Source organism: Mytilus californianus, unplaced genomic scaffold, assembly GCF_021869535.1.
Source record: "Mytilus californianus isolate M0D057914Y unplaced genomic scaffold, xbMytCali1.0.p SCAF_7, whole genome shotgun sequence".
In the NCBI taxonomy this organism is placed as follows: domain Eukaryota; kingdom Metazoa; phylum Mollusca; class Bivalvia; order Mytilida; family Mytilidae; genus Mytilus; species Mytilus californianus.
Genome location: NW_026262723.1, coordinates 15,948,916 through 15,971,538, shown reverse-complemented (window position 1 = coordinate 15,971,538; position 22,623 = coordinate 15,948,916). Strand labels below are relative to the sequence as shown.

Below are 22,623 nucleotides of genomic sequence, written 5' to 3'. Positions count from 1 at the left end.
TCATGATAGAACCAGGTTCAACCCACCATATTTTTCTTAAAATGTCCTGTACCAAGTCAGGAAAATGGCAATTGTTATATTGTAGTTCGTTACTGTGTGTGTTACATTTTAATGCTGTGTTTTTTTTTTGTGTCGTTGTTCTCCTCTTATATTTGATGCGTTTTCCTCAGTTTTGTTTGTAACCCGGATTTCTTTTTATCTCTATCTATTTATGAGTTTCGAACAGCGGTATACTACTGTTGCCTTTATTAAGGGTCCTATTTTAAGGAGATTTCCTCATAACATTTGTTTTAGAGACTCAACAAATTAGAGTACTCACAAGGTCAAAGGTGCATGTACAGCTTCCCACATTAGGTGTAATACCACCATTGGGTTACCCCTATTAGTCTTTGTTAAATTTGCACTTTTCAAAAAAAAATGCAGAATTTATCTTTGTTTCAAATAAAGAAATACTTGGCATGAGTTTTATCCTGTCAAGTACTATAGAAAAAATTTCACATAACATTAAATTGCATATAAGAAAATAACCATCACTGGAAGTTAATCAATCAAATGTTTACCTCTTTTTTTTACCTTTGTGCAAGCTTTAGTAACCATGTCACCTCAAGTTTCCAAAATACTCTATAAAAACCCCTAATAAAAGAAATAATGGTGCTTTGAAATACCCAAGATATATGTTTATGACCCAGAAATGTTTAACTGTAATGAAATGTAGGATTAATTACCTACAACTGTCAAATTCAAGGGAGTATTTTGTTCTACCTATTTTCGTATGCAACCGGATGTGACGTACTATGATTTGGTGCTATTACACCTACAGTATTCCATGTTATATAATTTTAAATTAAACGACAATTTTCTTTGTTTCTTACTAAAATGTTTTATATCACACTACACAGTTCTACAATAACGCAGTCAGACATTTTCCACGGTGTAGATAAGATGTTCGGAAGCATTCAGACATTTTCCACGGTGCAATTAAGACGTTCGGGTTATATTCTTACCACATTGGCTTATATACTGTTAAATTAAATCTTGCACTTTCAATCAAAGATAAATAAAAATTGCATTATTTTTTCAACGATTCCTTCTTTGATTTTTTTTTAAAGTTTATTTACTAGTATACGAAGGAATTCGCATTTGAAGACATACTATGTAAGTAAATATTTTACTAAATGTGAGAACAACTTACAATATAACATCCAATATCTAATATTTAAAAAAATGTAACCTTTCAGAAGTTTGAAAGCTAACTATCCCTTTATAAGTCAATTACCTTCATTAAAGTTTAGTACATTTTTCTAGAGGAGACAAATGTATGGCCAGTGAACCTATCTATTGTTAAATTGACCATTATAATCATTCTGACAATCCATTTAATTGACTGACAGTAACGTAAACAAATGTGATCACTAGATAGGAACACTGTGAAATTCCATCTTATCATATGCAAATGTGTGCTATTCAGATTTGTTAACAATTGGAATATCTGCAAATAATTTACAACCAAATGTTTACTGTTTTTAATTGTATGTCGTTTACCAACTCCCTTATGTATGTTCATGAACGTATATTAGTAAAAGAAATTACTCTACAACTACCGAAAAACAATGTGTCGTCAAAATTTTGTGTGGTAAATTGTTTTAGGTTTTTTTGGTAATAGAGGTTCTTATACATCTTTGGCTTCAAATTATCGGCTTCGAGAGTTCCTCGTGCAGGTAAATTATCAAAAGCGGTTTGGACGCATGAACAATATTTATCAAAATTATATACTCTCAATTTTAAACATAATAATAAACAAAATGAATGTCGATAAAACGGATGTAAACCAATTAAGTGTACTAAGGATACATTATACCAGATAACTGTCGTTAATATATTTTAGATTGATAATACTAAATTTGATTTAACCTATCATCGTTTACCGAAACAATATGTGTATAAAAAGAAGATGTGGTATGATTGCTATTGAGACCACTATTTACAACAGACCAAATGACACAGAATTTAACAACTAGTGGTCAATGTCCGGCCTTCAACAATGAGCAAAGTCATACCGCATAGTCAACTATAAAAGGTCAACAATGACAGATGTAAAATTTTTTAAATAGAAAATTAACGGCTTAATTCATGTACAAAGTAATGAACGACAAACAAATACATTACACAGCAACAAACGACAACCACTGAATTACAGACTCCGGAATTAGGACACATTTCCTGATTGACATTAAACAGACCTGTAACCTTGCATATGCCGAAGATAAATCGTATCATATACGCTTTTCTGCTATAAAGGGTATATAGCCGCCTCTTACAAGCCGATCAATAATTTTAATAGTTCATGTTAGGTCCTATTACCAGATAAATGCAAACCCTAGTAAATGATTGAAGTCGGATTTGACTTTGTTGATCTTATCATAAACTGACTACAACTATAATAATGATCAGATGTATAAACTCATTACTGGTAAAAAAGACAAATATGTTACAGAAACAGTTGAAATCCATAAACTCAAGAAAAGCAGACAATAATAAAGAAAATGGAATAAACTGAAAGATGAACAAACATTCCAGGCACATACATAATGTGCCGGGGTTACAGATATGCTTCAGTTCCGGAGCACCTGAGATCATCCCCAGTTTTTGGTGGGGTTTGTGTTGCTTAGTCTTTAGTTTCTATGTTGTGTCTTATTAGTTGCATGTTTGTCTTTTCCTTTTTTAGCCATGGCGTTGTCAGTTTATTTTCGATCTATGAGTTTGAATGTCCCTCTGGTATCTTTCGCCCCTCTTTCAAACATGTAAGTGTGCGCCAAAACTTCCTCCTACTCCTGGGACAGTGGTGTAACAGTACATGATAAGAAAAAACTATACCAATCAGTTGAAAAACCCTTAACCCATCAGATGGATACAAATAGACATCAACTTACAAAAACACTCAGAGGACGTGGCCGGGTATTTGTACATTCCAACAACAATGAGACACACAGATGTGAGAGTACTTGCAGTTACTGACAGCTAGTTCAAAGCAAACGACAACTAATAACAAAAATGATGCATATAAAACTTAATTATAAATCAGTACACATCAAATATCCAATGGATTTAGTGTAAAGACGTCATAAACAGTCAGAGAAAAAGCATGACCTGATGCAATGCAAAAATACAGGCATCTTCAGATCGTAGTGCCTAAAATATGCCGTGTGTAAAACAATAATATTAAGTTTGTTTTTAATTTACAAATAACAAAATCAATAATTATCAATATTTAGTTCACTTTTTTACTGATGGCAAAATCAATATCTATACCTGTACCTGTTTGCATACATTTCATTTGCAAGTCTTTTTGTTGTTTAGATTAATTTTAGCATGATGTTTTTGGCAGATAAGTTAGGACATGATTTTCTTTTTCTTTAACGTTCATTACCTTTATTAAATTCATAAAACAGCAATTTAAGAAATAAAAAAGAATTTATTTAACGGTTTGATAAAATTAGTTATTGAATGCACTTTGTGTTGACTACTATATGTTGTTGAAACTCGACAAACTTTGTGTAAAAGGATGAATCAACACTGGTCTGATAATAAAGATCCGCAATTTTGGGTTCTGTATAACCATTTTAATCAACCGGACCATGATTCTTCTTTATTTATGAAAGTACGCAACATCGAGAAAATTGATCAGCACCCCAACAGCCCTGTACTAAGTACTCCTTTCCGAAAAGACAGAGAACATTTCTGGATAAGGGATCTAGGTGCTGCAATGCCATATGGTTGCAATGATAATGTCAAAGGAGTAAAAAAATTGTCAAGTCTAGTCCACAGTGATATTATTGTAAAGAGCTTATTGAATACCACCTCACGACACCAACGTAGTCATGGGAAAAACATTACTATTGGCCTAATGTAAAAAAAGTCGTCCAAATCTAGATCGCCCTCGGGGAGCGTTGATGACTTTCTTTCACATCTGCATCATCCGCTAGGGTTATATTACATTAGAAATATTCTGTGTTTTTTCACTGCCTGTTTATATTCTAAAATGTTTCAGAGATTATGCACTTGACAAAGGATGCATACATACATTTTCTCCAATATACCGTATATTTGTCCTTATAAATTTTGATGTAGCTCTTTTCCGTCTTTTTAAACTAGTAAGATCGGAACCTTTATATGAGGAAAAGAGGAAATGCATTCCTGTTCACTTTAACAATAGAGGAATTGATGCAATATCAGCAACTTTCCACATCACAAGGAGGTAACATCTAAAATTCCAATTTATTTTCTAAATCAGTCTGTTCCTATTGTATCCTACAGTTACACCATAACCATTGCACCCAAAGTATTTAACTATATACAAGCATTGCAGGACCTTGATTTAGAACAATACCAAAACAAAACCTCTGACATGTGACTGTTCCCACTCGTCTTAAAATTAAAGCCCCTCTGGCCATGTTATTACTGGGGATCTAAACATAATTCAATATGAAAATCTTCGAAAGGTGATTTCTCATGGTCCTAAGTATAAAAAACCCCAATACATCAATTGGAACCATTACTTCAAAACATTAAGATTAAGAGCCAGAGCATGGGCTAAACGAGAAGAAGTTTAACTGGACATTTTGTCAGAATTGGTCAAAACAATCAGATCTCTGATAAAACGTCGCATTCATAAGCTGAAAAACTGTGTGAATGATCGACCAAAGTCTGTTTTCAGAGACAAAGAGACTGTGCAATGTCTATCATCTCTTCATGATACGTATGTTGTTGTTCCTGCGGACAAACCTTCAAATAATATGGTCTTTGTATGTGAAAGAATTAAATATAGATGAGCATTCAAGTAATCCAACATACAAAAACATATCATGCGACATGAATTGTCCATCAGATTGACAAAAATTCTGTCCGCGATGAGTCTTCAGAAATACGGTTAAATCGTTAACTCGCGTAGTGGTATTAGCCATATGTGGATTCTATAAAACTCTAAAGAACTTCTGGATAATTTTTAATCTTGATATTTTACTGAAATTAGTTCTATCAAAACCTTTGATTTTTCAACCCTGTATTCAACCATTCTCCATGTGAAATTGAAAAAATCGTCTACAAGAAATAATCCACATTGCTTTTCAACATAAAAATGGTAGCATTCAATAAACAATTATTACTTTGGGATACCATACGGCATATTTTGATAATAGTGAACAAAAAGGTAAAACATGCTACACAGAGGAACTAGTGATCAGTATGCTTGAGTTTCTTATTGACAACATATTTGTTGAATTTGGAGATAGACTTTTTCAACAAATTGTCGGCATAACTATGACAACGAACTGTGCGCCTCTCCTTGCCGACCTGTTTTTATTTTAATATACATCGGAGTTCATTCAGATACTTGTCTTAAACAAGAAGATCAAATAAGCCAGGTTATTTAATTTCACATTCAGATTTATTGATGATGTTCTTTCCATCAACAATCCGAACTTTTCTTATTGGGTTCCATTAATAAATCCCCAGAGCTAGAAATTAATCATACAACAGACACGGCTTTCTCCGCCTGATTTTTTGACTTGTCATCTCAGTACCATAATCTATGACAAACGAGACGATTTTAATTTTGAAATTATCAATTTCCCCCACCTTAGTAGCATTATACCAACTTCACCTGCATATGGAATATACATTTCTCAATTTATTCGGTATTCAAGAGCTTGCACTCAGGCTTTGTAAAACGTCACCAGTGTCGGAGCAGAAAGTTTATGAACCAGGGGGTATTTCAGAGAACGTCTCGTCCTTTTTCTAAAGAAGTTCATCGCAAGGAACAAGACCTTGTTGATAAATATTCCGTATCAACTTCACAAATAATACACGATGGTCTTGAAGTATGGATTCTAGGCACTAGTGTTGTTTATCATCTAAATAACGTGTTATTTTTATTATTTGTCTTTACGAATTTTACTTTTACTGTTAAGTCTGTTTTTAGTGATATTCATTTGACGTAATTCTGTACATCCCGTCATTGTGTTATTGTTCTATGATAGTTTTTGTATTTTTGTCTTTCATTTTTGCTAATTTGCTTTGTCTATATGCCTATTTGTGTTTCTTTGATACATATTTGTTTGTGTTTTAGTGATTAAGATTATAAGGCAATGTTGGCTGCTGTACCCCTTTGTGACATTTTTGCCTATTTTGTCTGTTTGTTTTGTTCACACATCGTTGTCAATATAATGGAATTTGATACGACTGTCATACAAGTGAAAGGTTTAGCTAGCTATAAAGCCAGGTTTAATCCACCATTTTCTACATACGAAAATGCCAGTACCAAGTTAAGAATGTGACAGTTGTTATCCATTCGTTTGATGTGTTTGAGTTTTTGAATTTCCCTTTTGATTAGGGACTTTCCATTTTGAATTTTTTTCGAAGTTCGGTATTTTTGTGAATTTACTTTTTACATACTATATGAACAATAATTCTTTTGAATCTGTATCAGCCGTTTTTTTTTCGAATTCTTCCAAATAGGGATTTCTAATAGGTAGATTTAATAAAATCTTGTCCTGGAAATAAAATAAATCTATATATATCAAATAAGACGAGACTTTTACGTTGTATAGTGTCACAGATTTAAAATATGATTAAAATTACATGTGCCGATATTGTCAGTACGTCTTTTTGCTGTAAGTATATCCTTAGCCAAACGCAGTCGGATTTGGAGTTCTATTATGGTTATAGTGTCAGGCATTAGTAATTGCTTTTGAATATAAAGGTAACAAATCTCAAGGAATTAATTTATGTGGAGAGTACAATTTTGTCTGAAAAAATTTTCATTTTTTTTTTACAGTGAGTCTTACGATTTAAAAAAAAAATGCCTTTTTAACACAACTTCAACACTAATGTTTGCTTACCAATTTTGAATTTCCAATGTCAATGCAGCAACATACCTGCAGCACCTGCATATAGAATATTTATCTCCCAGTTGAAACGATATTCCAGGACTTGTATTGCTTATCATGATTTCCTTGATTTAGGGTTGCTGCTCACATGGAAGCTATTAAACGAAGAGTTACATGTGGTAAAGTTAAAATCTTCCTTTCGTTAATTACACAGAAGTCATCACGTGTTCCTAGACCGTTATCGAATATCTGTTTTTACAGATGACACAAGATATGTTCTAATTGCTGCAATACAGTCCAACCTTATCCCAATGTGACCTCTGAATTAAACTTAATACCGAGTTTGTACTAGCATAATCAACCCGATAGGTGCAACATATGGAGTAGGATCAACTCAGCCGTCTGGAGCAGCTGAGATCACCCCCGTGTTTGGTGATATTCTTTTTGCTCAGTCTTTTGTTGTCTATGTTGTGTTTTGCGTACTGTTGTTTGTCGTGTATTCTTTTTTAGTCATGGCTTTGTCAGTTCATTTTCGACTTACGAGTCTAAAATATTTAATAGATACAAGAAGATGTGGTATGAGTGCAATGAGACAACTCTCCATCCAAGTCAAAATTTATAAAAGTAAACCATTGTAGGTCAAATTACGGTCTTCAACACGGAGCCTTGGCTCACACCAAACAACAAGCTACAAAGGGCCCAAAAAATTACTAGTGTAAAACCATTCCAACGGGATAACCAACGGTCTGATCTATATAAAAAACGAGCAACGAGAAACACTTATGAACCACATCAACAAACGACAACTACTGCACATCAGATTCCTGACTAGGACAGGTTCAAACAATTGCAGCGGGTTTAAACGTTTGAATGAGACCAAACGTTCACCCTTTTTCTGAAACAATAGTGTTACATCACAACATAGAAAGACACACTATAAAATATCAACTGAAATGGCTTAACTCAATCAAAGGACATATTAACACCAGTGAACATACACTGAATAAATAAATTTGACCTATGATACAATGTAAATACAAAATAAATAAACTAAGGGAAGAATAATAAAATTAACATGTTATATCTCTATGATGCAGTTCGACGAGTTGGTTATATATCTATAAACAACTATTCATCGTTTAATATCCTGCCTAAATGACGTATACTTGGCGTTACACTAACAAGTCTAGATGCTTTTATTTCATTTATAGTGTGTTACTGATCACAATGAACCTGTTGAAATCATCTCAAAATATAAAGGAAGTTTTGTGAACTTGGGCATGTTACATTAGTCCAAGTCATAAAACCGTTTTATTTACTTACATCATGTATTAAGGATTATTATTAAATCGTTCCATGTTCCCTTGCAACAAGCAACACCATTGGTATCATAGTCAAATATGGGACTGAAGATTTTCCAAGAACACGAGTTAAAGAACGGCGTCTGATGAGACAGTGTTGCTTAACTAAGGTGTTCTTTGTAGTGTTGTATGGATGTTTTTTTTTTATTTTTCAGGCAATTTCTTTTTTTTTCTTATTGCCTGCTTTTCTTGAACTTATAATTTCAACTGTTTCTGTGGTATTTTTGTCTTTTTTTCCTGTAATTGATTCAATGACCTGTTTATACATGTTGTAACACTGAACAATATTATAGTTGTATTATTTATTATAATATAAACAAAGCCAAATCTGACTAAATTTCATTTATTAGGTTGTTGTTGTTGCACTAATCTGTAAATAGAACCTAACATGAACTATTAAACTTAATGATCGACTTGTAAGAAGCGACTATATACCCTTTATAGCAGGAAAAATCGTATATGGAACGTTTATCTTTGAAATATGCAAGGACTGGTCTAAGGTCTGTTTAGTGTCAGCCAGGAAATCTGATAACCACATGGTGGAAGTGAGTCATTATTTGAAATGAGTATCAGTATATATGCAATCAAATATGAAAGTCTTACACAAAAGATAATATCACATTGTGGATTGCAGGAAAATATTAACATTGAACAAGGGCATTTGTTTACGAATACATATTTTTTCAGACAAGTTCCGTGAAAATTCCAATTTATAATAAAAATTGTCTTTTAGGTTTGATCGGAAAAGCATTTGTTCATGATTGCAAATTATGTTTGTCAGAACCTCGAGCTCTTACAAAGAAATCAATATTGGGCATGACTTTGCATAAACTACAATTCGGGTTACTGCAAATCTGAAATAATATTGCCGAAATTATACTACTGAAAAGAAAAATCTTGACACTGAAAAAAGCTTTATTTCCTTACATAAACGTTTTTTTCTTATTCACTTTTTTTATTTCATGTAGATTAGTTTGTACCTTGTGTGTTTTTTCTGGAGAAAAAAAAACAACTATAAAAGTTGAGATGAATTTCAGCTGATTTCTTATGTTCACAAAGGCCTATTAGACGTGGCGGGAAACGCCAATGGAAAGACTAACGATACAAATAAACCTGGACGAAATTGAACAATTCCATGACGTATAGCAAATAATTTTATTATATGGTGATAACATATCAAAACAAGATTCGTGCAAACCAAATCGCTATCCCCACTATTTACAGATACAATAAAGGCATTTTATACTTTTCAAACAATTCAATTATTGTCTGTTGTCGTAGGACTTAAGTGCAATGGCTTTAATAAAAATCCAATTTGACTGCCAGCTATGTCAGCCACGGCAACTTAGTGGATCCTTTTGGACCTGTTAAGATAAATTAACAAGTTATTGTAATACTATTAAACATTTTTAGATGACAAAAATAATTTCTGTTTTTCTAACCATACTTGAATTTTAAATGATACCTGGTACAGGTATACTACAACGAAACATTATTACAGAAACATAAAAAATGATGCTTGAAAGTATTTAAAGATATACGATTAAAACCAAATTAAAAAACGGACAAAAAATACACACAGATATACGCAAAACTACATGCAACGATCCTTATAGCAGAAAGAGCAGATTGTTACCCCTTTTGCTTCGCCTCGGTTGATTTTCTTTTTCGGGGTAACAATCTTCTCTATCACTCTCTCAACTATGTGTTATTTATATAATATCATATCACGCTCTCACGAGTATACATACACTTTTGCACAAGAAGCTTAAAATTGTTCTAATAAAAAAAAGGACGAAATCCCTCTATCCTGACAAAATCAACTGTCATATTTTTTACTTTGAACAGACATTTTCCAAAGAACAAGATGGGTTGAAAGTCTAAACAAAATACTTAACTCCAAAGTATATACAAAAAGGAGGAAGTTTTAACCTTATACCGCATTCCTCAGATATATTATTCATATACTACATTTCTTTTTTTTTAAATAATGGAAGAGAAACATTGAAATATATTATACATATGTCTGAGCAAACATTAAGTGAACATGTTTAGTTTAATTTGACCTGTTATCGTTCCAATTTAATCTAAACGAACACAGTGAGTAAATGAAATCGATATATGACAAATCTGCCTCTATCTGAACATAAAAGGTAATTAAGAAGTTCGATTCAAGGAATGTTATGCATGGCGTAAATTAAAAATACGCAAGTAAACATAGTTATGTGCACATGTGTTTAGTTAAATATCTTCTTACGATTTAAGCAATTGTTCGGATTTTCATCCGCTCTGTGATAGCATTCTGGTTGGTTGTTACAGAACCAACTATCATACATGCACATCGGGTCATTTTCAGAACATCTAGACATTCCAGTGGGACAAGCTCTGTCTGAAAAAAAAAGTGGTGTTTAGTACTGTTTTAATACCGAATGCATAGAATATACACATTATATATGATGTCCTAATAATAATGATGCAAAACAATATGAAAGTGAAACAATTTGTTAAGTATAAACAAGTGGCCAATGCTAGTCTCGTGTGCTTTTTGTTTATTTAAGTTCATTTGTATGTTTTTGAGTTAAGTATGACGTCGATTTTCACTGAACCTGTACACATTCATGTTAAGGGGTCAGCGGTAGAACGCCTTCGGCTGCAGAATTTTCATGCTGTGTTGATGATTTTTTTGGTGGCATTCGGCTGTGTTCTACTCTTCTGACGGGGTGTTGTTGTTTTGACAAATTCCCAATTTTCATTCTCAATTTTTATATATGTATTTTGAACTTTTTTTACGATTGCTCTCTTTTAAAGCAATAACATGACCATTTTAGTTCAAAGCTGAGATTCAGATTGTATCTAAAAGTTGTGTCAAAAAATATATACTCATTACACGAATCCACCCCAATCATGCTATATATATTTTTCAATCTATAATACATATTTATTTCGAAAATGTCTATACACATATACGCTGGTACAAACATTAAATTTATACCATATTATATTTAAAAACTCGATAATTTTTCTCGTTCTTATACCATATATTATGTTTTTGAAACAGCCAATGCATAACATCTGTATATTGATACAATAACATAAAAAAGGAAACACACACTTTACACTAAAGGAACTTTGTAACCATATTAACATATACCTGGTAAAAAAAAACATACAGAAAACATAATGTATGCGCTAAAATTAGGGTACAGAAGTCAGCACTGTGTTTTACTCTTAATCACAATAAAGTTAAATAACTATTTCAACGAAGACAAACAAATTAGCATACACACACTTGATGGCCAAGTATAAAGGCAAAAAAGAGAGACAGGAATACAAAAATGTATATAGCACAAACACACAATGGCGGCTTATTTAAATAACAAGCTACGCAAAAGTATATTACAAAAATATAGACTTAATAGTAATGGTTGAAAACATAAAAAGACAAATACAAAATTCACTTATTATATAAACACTTAAATAAGATGATAAACAACGTTACTACCTAGAATGAATAATGCAAAACCATCATATATTATTTGTTAAATTGATACGGAATATGTATTAACAAGGTATTGTTATCTTCCGATTCTCTTTTTTTTAAGGACGAGAGTTCTTTGACAAAACTCTCTGTTCAGACACTGATGACGTTTTATACAGTCTGACTACCAGTTGTAAGCTCATTAATGAATGAGTTGGGAAATGTATATCCCATATGCAGGTTAAGTGAGTATATTACTGTTAAGAGTTACAAGCAAGGAGGACAAACACAAGTATGTTCGTGCTTGATATACGAGGACAGTTTCAATGTTCATTATATATGTCTGCAATTATTCCGAAAAAGACGCACTACTGTGCGTTTAACCTTATGAATAACAGCTTTACTTAATACGATACAGGGTATAGACAGCTTACAATACTTTCAAAGATATCAGGCTTACAATATTATATACATTACTATAATTGCATACACAAACTAGCAATTTATATTACCTCTTGTACAAATCTTCGGGTTTTCATCCGATTTATCGTTGCAGTCAGGATATGCACTACAAAACTGCATTTCGTAAATACACTGAACATTATCTTCACATTTCACCATTCCCACTGGGCAGGTGCGATCTTTAAAAAAAAATATGTAAAGAAATTAGAATAAGTATATCCAATTAAAATCTTAAAATGGTTGTCCTATCTCGATATCACATGTCTTTTCATGAGAGGTTTAGTTAAATGTACGACAGAGGAGAACACATTTAGGTTAAGTAGGTTCAAGTATCGGTGACATTTTAAACAAAAGCACCAAAACACCATTTTACAAATATTGTGTTTCACATTGACTAGACATTGAAAACAATGTTCGTATTCCTTTTGTCAAACAAGCTGGTTTGAATGTTAAGTTCAAAGTGTCAACAGGTTTTACAGAATATTAGATTTGATGTGTCACTTGGACAGCCAATGAGACTTGTACATTACTTTAGGTTCTTTGATCTAAAAAGCTAAGTGAGTGTTGACTTGCCAATAAAACGTTAAATAACGAAGACCATAATAAAACTGATTATATATCATGATATATCATAATACTGTAAAGATTGACTTTGTAAAGATGTTAAGTTTTAGAAATACAGATACTTCTATTAATTAAATTCCAACAGTGTGATAACGTTTGTGACTTTGATTCATACTTTTCTAATAAAAACAAAATAATCCTTTACTTTTTTCCAATCTCCTCTGCATGTTCTGGTACCTCTGTTAATAATTTAACAATGCATTGCATATCAAAGAATAACCTGACTCAATAGAAGCTGGATGAACATTTTGCACTCTTTTTTTTTATTTTAAAGAGGAAAAAAGAATCAGTTAAATCCAATTTCCATAATTTTTTTTTTTTGTCAAACCAAACAACAAAAAACAATGATTTATGTACTTCTTATTCAAAAGACATGTTGCTTTCGCGTTTTAATGCATGTTCTATTTTACACAACACTATAACTAATGTTTCTTATATGTATATACTATTTTAGCATGCAACTACTAGTGATCGTACGTCTTTTTGTTGTAGTTTACCTCAAGCAAAGACATTATTTTATAGAAACATGTTTTAAGATTAATTTCTATTCTCTAATTACATTTTATATGCCTGAAACAAAGACAATCTAGATATATGATTGGGTACACAAAACACAATGTACTATGAAACATATAAAAAGGAAACAAACTTATGTAATGTTTGATAAAAGAAAACATTGTTATTAGTTGGATTATGTTGTATAGTTGTAATTAATATGATATAAAACAATGATTCATGCGATATACGAGTACATACTCTCTACACACAAGTCTGGATTTTCGTCTGAACCATCTGCACAATCTGCGGAGCCGTCACATTTCTTGGCATCGAGCACACATTGGTATCCATTATCACATTTCGACTTGAAGTCACCACAACTGTGTGCTGTAATTATACAACAACTGATTAATATTCAATATACCCATTACCATGAATAATAATTTGCCAGTGTACAGTTAACATTAAGTAAACATGACGATTTTCCTGTTTCATCAATTATATATTTGTATCACGCATACGAAAAGGACAGAAACATATCTAAAAGATAAAAACTAAGGAAGTATGTCATTAAATACTGAAGGGATAGCAAAACTGATCATTCGATGACAAACGGAAAACGCAATGGAAAAAACAAAAAATGACCAAAGAAAAACAACAGTCTAAACAACAATACATAGACAACTTAATGTGAGACCGAACAACCCCATTGAAAACTGGATTAAATCATATGAGCCCCGGAAAAGTAAACAGCCGTGAAAAAAAAATAAGGTTCTTCAGACGCTTTGTTTAAAAAAAGAATCATCCATGACAATGGAATAAGAAAGGAAATGAGTAGGCCGTAGAGGACCACACATTACGTGTGGTTATCCGAATACACCTAACTTGATTCTCCATAGAATATCTTTAGCATTTCGAACAAATCAATGTTTAATAGTTGAGATGCGACATACATTGATACTCTCTCTTTTTTAAAAATATTAATACTAAGAGAATCACAACACATACATTGGTTTTAAAGGTTCTTCTAAACAAGAGGCTTCAAAAAGTCTGGGTCACTAAGTTACCTTGATCAATGAACATTTTTAACAATGGAATCACTTCATCTTTGACTATTATAAAAAAAACATCATCACCAATGTTGATCTTGTATTGCTGCTAATACAATTTGTTACATGTTCTCTCTGTCATCTTAAGCTTTTGCCCAAAACACAAAATAAGTTTTACAACTTGTCGAATATGGGCAATCACTTCTATAATGAGTTTGTTTCAAAGGTAGATCCCGATCATCTCCTGTTGATCTTTTTTAATAGAGAAATTATAAACTTATCAATTATAATAAAATGGGCGAAATCTTAGATATTGGTCATCCTATTTATTACATGTAACGAACAAGAATTTCAATGATAAGTCATTCTTCTTGTTAACATTTTTTGCTTTTTTAAATTTCTATCTTCACGCTTATATAATACGTAATTATATTTAAACACATTCTTATAATATAACGACTGATAGGTAAGAAGATGGGTATTTGAGTGGATGTTAACAAAGAAACTTGAAGTGAAATGAAATAATGAAAGGAGGACATAATTGCCTGTTGCTAAAATAAAAATTACTTGGTCTTAAATTGCTACCCAACTTTCGGAAACAAGCGCGCTTAAATGTGCAGTAACAGGCAAGGGAGACTTTTATGCACAAAGCAGGACATTGTATAAATATGCTATGAAATGACTGCCAATTTATCATTTGTATTTGAACTTGCAAAATAGCAATGGGACTATGAATTAGTTATATAATTCCAGACAGGCAATGCATACATTCGTACTAACTTAATATTGTAACTATTTAAACTGTTTTGTTATCTTAAGCAATAAATTGATTATTAATGAATGTCTGGTTATTGGCATAACTCTTTTCTGACAACCGTGAAATGTGAAATAGTATATGCATTGTAACCTCCTACTTGTAACGATAGAAACCATTTGTCTTATTAAAAACAGATTAGTTAATGAATTACTTGTGCATAGTTCTTTTTCATCTTCTGACTCGTCATCACACATCTGTTCTCCAGAACAAACCATTGAGTGATGTACACACTCATGACCATTAGGAAACTTTTCCATATACATGGGACATTCGAAAGCTACAATATTAAACCACGAAATAAATTATTTGATTGAAACATAAAAACAGTTCAAAAGAATCATGCAAGTTAAATTCGCATTTAGTGACAGGTAGCAGAATAATTTTTATAGTATTATATTTAATTAATGAAATTCTAGCAACTATATGTATATTACCCTTATCTATCAAATTTACTCATATAAAATGATGGCCTGGCAACACCAAAACACATGCACTGTGTGATTGACTACAACGCTCTATTAAAAAAACTGCAAATATTGTTTATTCCTGATTACCAACTTCCTGGGTCTTTAGCATGCTAATCCCTAATATGTCATTGTATTTATCAACTGTGCATTTACATGAGCTGTTTTGGACAATTTCTTATTATATTATTTGATCACAGCTACAAAAGACTAATGACGTGTTATATAGAAAGCTAGAGGTTTAATAATTCCAACTTTGCAATTTTTAAATTGTATGTACTACGTTACTCGGTAGGTCTAAAATTCTTACTTTGCAATTCTTAATTTTTTACATTGCTATTCGACAGTTGAATGATTGACAATCGTGTTTCGAAATATAAAACTATCCAATTCAAAATTATAATTTAGATCTTCCGTCATTTATTGCATCGTTTTTTGTACATTTGTGACTAAATTTTTAATACGGAATTTGTATGTGGTCAATTGGCATCTTGCATTATGCTCATGGGATATATAAGTACTGAACTGCGTCCAAATGAAGATACAAAAAAATTGACCCAGCAGTTCAGGTTAATAATAACAAATGAAACAAAGAAAATCAAAGAAGACTTTATCACGTTATTTTAAAGTAAATAAACAACGTAAGTACCTAGAATATATATTTCAAGACAATCTTGAGTATTTGTTAAATTGACATAGAATATTAACAAAGGATCTTGGTACCTTCCAAAAAAAACAACTTGTTTTTAAAAAGGACGAGGTGTTCATCAACTTCATTTGTATCAAAAGACAAATATTGTCATTATATTAGGGAAGAGGATATTAGCAACGTAATAAAACAAAACAAGCTCTTTAACTTATATCAACCCTCATACGAATGCTATTTCGCCAGAAAAGGGAAGCATATATGTATATAAAAGAGGGGCGAAAGATACCAGAGGGACTATCAAACTCATAGATCGAAAATAAACTGACAATGCTATGGTGAAAAAAGAAAAAGACAAACAGGCAAATAATAGAACACAATACACAACATAGTAAACTAAAGGCTAAGTAACACGAACCCCACCAAAAACTGGGGGTGATCTCAGGTGCTCCGGAAGGGTAAGCAGATCCTTCAGTAACCAAATACAGTAAGTAAACAGTTAAAAATTACCTTTACATGCCAGTGGATCTTCATCAGACTCATCAATAAAATTCGTATTTCCATCACACACATCATCTATGTGTATACACTGATAATTGTCTGCACACTTTGTCTGGTAAGGTGCACACTCTCTAACTGAAATTGACATACATGTATATATTAGTCACATTTAAACACCTAATCAAAATAGCCTGATAATTCAACCAACCTCCATTTAGAATGTTCTTCCATTTATATGCATTGTAGAACTGGCATGTAATGTTGTCATTTTAGTGTTATATTTTACATTGCCATAAAATCGGGAGGTTTGGCTGGCCACAAAACCAGGTTCAACCTACCATTTTTTCTTAAAATGTCCAGTACCAAGTCAGGAAAATGGCAATTGTTATCGTAAAGTTCGTTTCTGTGTGTGTTGCATTGTCGTTTGGATTTTGTTGCACTTAAGGGTTTTTGTTGTTTCGATGTTTTCCTCTGATATTTGATGTGTTTCCCTCAGTTTTTGTTTGTAGCCCGGATTTGTTTTCTCTCAATCGAGTTATGACTTTCGAACAGCAGTATACTACTGTTGCCTTTATTTACCTCTCTACATAAAATTTATACAAAAACGAAGTAAAAACAAACGTCGAAATATCTACCATGCTTAACGTGAACACAAGATACCTCTTTGTATCTCAGACATTTATTCTTTAACATGCTTAATTTTTTAAAAGAAGACTATACTTATAATTCATCTTTCATTGAAACATGTCTTTTATAGTGAGATATATTACACTGTATGCAGAGGGATAGTCATTGGTATATACGAACATATGTCTGTCACATTATTTCTTACGAATACTTGCGAAAATGGGACCTACATTGACAAACCGGAACACAACCATGAACATGTGGGTAGTTGTTTCGGATGAAAGTGGAGAACTATTTTGGTGAATATACTTCTTTTAATTATTCTTCCTCTGTTATGATAGAATGCTCACCTTTGCATTTTTCCTTATTTTCATCACTACCATCACGACAATCATCACGGCCATCGCATTTACGGTATAGATGTATACATTCTTTTCCATCCGCACATTTAACTCCGTCATCTGGGCATTGGTATACTAGAAAACAATAACCAGAACATTCCATCAGATTTATAATACCTCTGTCTTGTCGAATGTTTAAAATTATTTGTCTGAAACATTTATTTGAACTTTTTTTAAGGACATAAATAACTTAAATATGACAGTTGCTTTCCATTCGTTTGATGTGTTTGAGCTTTTGATTGTGCTATTTCTTCAAAGACGTCTGTTTTTAATTTGCCTTGTAGTTCCTTGTTTTTTTGTTTCGTTTTTTTTTTTAACTTATGAAAAGGTTTTAATTCATCATTCGGTTCACTTTACATGTGATTGGTAAATATTTTCTAACGTTTTTCTTACCAAGTCAGTAAGTTTTTCTCTATTGCAATATACTTTTTATGATCATATGTTCAACGTTTTAAAGGTGGTGCGTTGCAATCTCCCTTAAATCCCTATAGTTTAATCAGAGATTATAAATAAATATTAAGATTTCAGGAATAGAGTTGTATACAATGAATCAAATTGGAAACATTTCATTTTGTTTATTACTCAAATGATAAACGGGAGGAAAACAACAAGATAGACCATTTAATCAATTTGATGATGATTTGTATAAAATGTATCAGTACATAAGCAGTAAGTAAAATATTAAAAGTACCTTTACATGCTTCTGGATCTTCATCAGACTCATCATTACAGTTCGTATACCCATCACAAATATTATCTATTTCTATACACTGATAATTGTCTGCACACTTTGTCTCGCCAGTTTTACACTCTCTAGCTGTAATTGACGTATATATTTATGACAATACAACTACTTATCAAAATAGCCTGATAATTCAACTGACCTTCAAAGTATCCCTCTAAATAACATTAAAATGTAAAAAACCCAAGTAAAACAACAGTATCAATATCTATTATGCAAACATGAACACTTAGGCCTTGTTCACACTAAATGCTACGTACTGTAAACCTGTTTACAATTAGTTTCATGTAATGAACACTGGTTTTACATTAAATTTGTTCGTTTGTGATTCAACATGGAGTTTAAAAAAATTTCTGTATGTTTTTTAAAAATAAATTGCTGTTTTCTTTATCAATTATTTTTTTCAATTAAATGGTTTGTCCCACTAAGATGAATAACCCGCTTCTTAAGAAAATCGTTCTATTGATTTGAAGAACTTTAAGAGTTCTGAAGATGTCACGATCACGTTTGCTCAAACAACGCTACAATAGGCGAAAAAAAGGATTTTGAAAATGATTTCATTGTGGCAAATATGTCATGCATGCTCAGAGCGAGAACAAATCCACAATAGATACAATAGGTAGGTCATTAAATATAGGCACTCCAAGATGAAAATAGTCGTAGTTGGGTACTTGTACATCCCGTTTAACCAAAACAGACGCCCTACTTTGGCAAAGATTGTACGACCGATTGGGAGAAGATATCAGTGGCTATATTTCTATTCAGTCACACACAGGGTAATATTGGGAACGAATAGTGTTGTACTAATAGTAAAAATAACATTGTCTACGACATGGTGAAAAAGATTAAATTGTCCTTCAAAATGTAGTTTACAAAAAAGTGAAAATGATTTTCCGGCTAAGTAATAAATCCCCCTCCAACTTAAAATCAAATGGTCTACTAAGGATATTAAATTTCATCATATTTTAAAAGAGCAATTTTTTATCAGATTAATAGAAAAATAACCTACTTCATAGTGTTATTTAATCATATGTATTCAGTATATATAGCTTTCTGCAATATTCACAATAAATCCACGTTCTTATTTTATGAACATTTAACCCACACAAGGTCTACATTAACTATCGACTGTGTGTAGTCAAAACTTGATTTAAACTACATGTAAACATTGAATTTTGTCAATGGGAACGTAATTGAGTTAAGTTTAAGTGTAGAGTACAACTGCACCACATCGAGTTTAGCTCAATATGAACAATGCCTTAGTAATCAATACATGGTTTAATGTTGTACAATACGTATTTGAAATCTTTGAAAATATTTAACAAAAGTAGTTCTTATCCAGGATAAACTTAGTCTATTTCAGTGCAACAGATAATTAGATAGGGCATATCTGCAGTTATTGTGCCCTGTAATGACGTCAGATACAGATATTGTGCTCTTTAACTCATTGGCAGTTATTATGCTATTGTATGACGTCATAAGGTTTCGGATCTGCAATGATGGACAGGGAATATCTATTATATGACAGCACAATGTTTAAGTGAAATTGAAAACACTACTACAAATAGATAATCTCATATTGACATAATAACATTCAATGACTACAAATTTAGGCAGCTTGAGAAATCCGCCATAATACAGTTAGTAAACTGGAGGGCTTTATCTTCCCAGAGGGAATACTTAATTTCATTCTACTTGTTTAAGCATTTGTAAAATATGTGGTTCAAACATTATAAGACGTGTTTTACATATGAGCCCTGGTATCATCTCTCAACCTATATGATCCCTTAAGTAGCACCTTCTGCCAATATGGGAGTCTCGGGATGATACCGGGGACAATTCAGAAAAGAACAGGTCAAAATCTATCATTATTTACTTTTGCACATTGGGGGTTGTCATCTGAATCATTCTTACAGGAGACATACATGTAGTAGTAGCATTAATCGTAGTATACCGGTGTTCAAAAGTCAACAATCGATTGACAGAAAACAAATGCGGGTTACAAACCGAAGGAAACACATCAACTATAAGAGGAAAACAAAGGAACAACAAGAACACTAAAGTACAACAAAAACAAACACCAAAATACATATTACATGTATAAACGAACTATTTGATAGCAACTGCCATATTCCTGACTTAGTACAGAAGAGGGGCGAAAGATACCAGAGAGACATTCAAACGCATACATGACATTTTAAGACAACATGGTGGGTTGAACCTTTTTTAATTGCTAGCCAATCCACCCGCTTAATGACAATGTGAAAAAAAATATATCGCTAAAATGGTAAAATGGCTAGGATAGCCATATATCTTCAGAAGGTTATTTGTGTCGTTGGGATGCAGTTTCGTAGACTGATAACCAAAGACTCTTTTTATTCATGTTAAATAATAAATTATGTTGAAGGAATTAATGATTCTCCTCCTACTGTGTGAATATGAACATGACATATCAACATGCCAAACGAGGAATGATTTTTTTTCAACAAAACACCATACAGATTACCATCCAAATTCTAAATTTTCAAAAACAGAAATCTGACTCACAATATCTCACCTTTACACATATTTTCATCCTCATCAGATTTGTCATTGCAATGCGTGTCTTTGTTACATATTGCAGATTTATAAATGCATTGTTTGCCATCATCACATTTCACTTGGTCGCTGTCACATTCCCTTGCTGCAAAAAAAAAGTAAATGTGTTTGTTTTTTTATGTTGTCTATGGTACGCATAGCACCATAATAATTAAAGCAATGACATTAACTGTCTAGTTTTAACAAGATTCTTTACACAAATAACTAATTTAGTTTTAATATATTTTGAAGGAAAAAAACGAGCAAATATTGTTCAAGTTCATTTATTACATTTTAGTTTGTGTCAACTAAATTTATACGATATATTTGGTTTACAGTTTGATTTAGAAGAAACACCAACATAGCTAGATAATACAATTATGTATCCAATTACTACCACAATTTTATATTAATAAGTATTGTAATTTTCATTGTTATTAATAAATGTTATATGAGTATTACAAACCTAATCTTGAATTCTATCCTAATCCTATCCTATTTTGGGGAAATTGTTTAGAAATTCAAATGTGACGTCACTTTGTGCGTTGATCTCTTTGGCTAACTCGGCTGTGAATTTTTATGTGCTGGTTTATGTTGTTTTATGTATCCGTTTTTAGTCTGTAGTTAGTCACCACTTCGGTGTTATCATGTATATATATATTATTTTTTCTTCTTCAGAATATGACACCATGAAACGTAAGTTGGTTTGCGTATCAAATAATTAGTCATAATAATACAACGTTATGCCTTAATAATAGAGTATCGAATGGAATTGAAAAAAAAAAAATAATTGTACTTCTATGGAAAGGCTATTGTCTCATTGCAAGCCTTCATTAGATTGTCGGTTAAATTTGTAGCCGGGTCAAATCGGAGACGTTATAAATTAGATTTCGATCACATTTTGAAAGTCAGGGTGTTTTATAGATTACTTTACTGTACTGAGTTTTGCTCGTTACCAAAATACCATACTGAATCCTATAGTTGCTTAAACCCGCAATATTTGGACTCATTTGATAATTGCCTCCGTGGCAATAATTCCACATCTTCTTATTTGATATTTAATGTCTTTAGGCTAAGTATTAGAAATTTGGATAGTGGTGCAATCTAGCTAGTTTAGAAGTAAAATATTTAAGGTGAGTTAGATGACATGTCTTCCTGCGAACTATTACCTATCAGTTCACATTTTGTCTATTTTGAAACGAACTACTTTTGTTCATTCAAGCACTGAAACATAATTTACAATAACGGTTAACATGTTTCGTACCATATTCGTATGGTATGAGTAATAAAAGCTTTTTACAGTGCTTATTTTTTCCAATTTATTCTTTCAGTGAAATACAGTGGTAAGTAAAAGTCTTTTGCGATGCTTTTGTTTAAGCCTCTTCTTTTAAAAGCAAAATTAAAAATAGGAAATAACATTATATCAAAAATTAAATGAATCACTTTATATGTAATTGCAATTCAGGCCTTGCGGTCATAGACATTTCGAGCA

At 32.0% G+C, this 22,623-nt stretch overlaps 1 protein-coding gene across 5 annotated transcripts in view; it reads right to left on the bottom strand.

The window, feature by feature from the left end:
- LOC127708932 (low-density lipoprotein receptor-related protein 2-like) overlaps positions 1–22,623 on the bottom strand; it is a 423,265-nt gene that overhangs the window by 96,828 nt on the left and 303,814 nt on the right. The window contains exon 22 of one of the 5 annotated variants that reach the window (XM_052214123.1): positions 9,384–9,609. The exons of the other annotated variants lie outside the window; for them this stretch is intronic. Within the exon in view, the coding sequence (XP_052070083.1) occupies positions 9,572–9,609 (38 nt within the window). The 3' untranslated portion in view covers positions 9,384–9,571. Of the gene's footprint in view, positions 1–9,383; positions 9,610–22,623 lie in introns of those variants that run through there. 5 annotated transcript variants of the gene reach the window in all.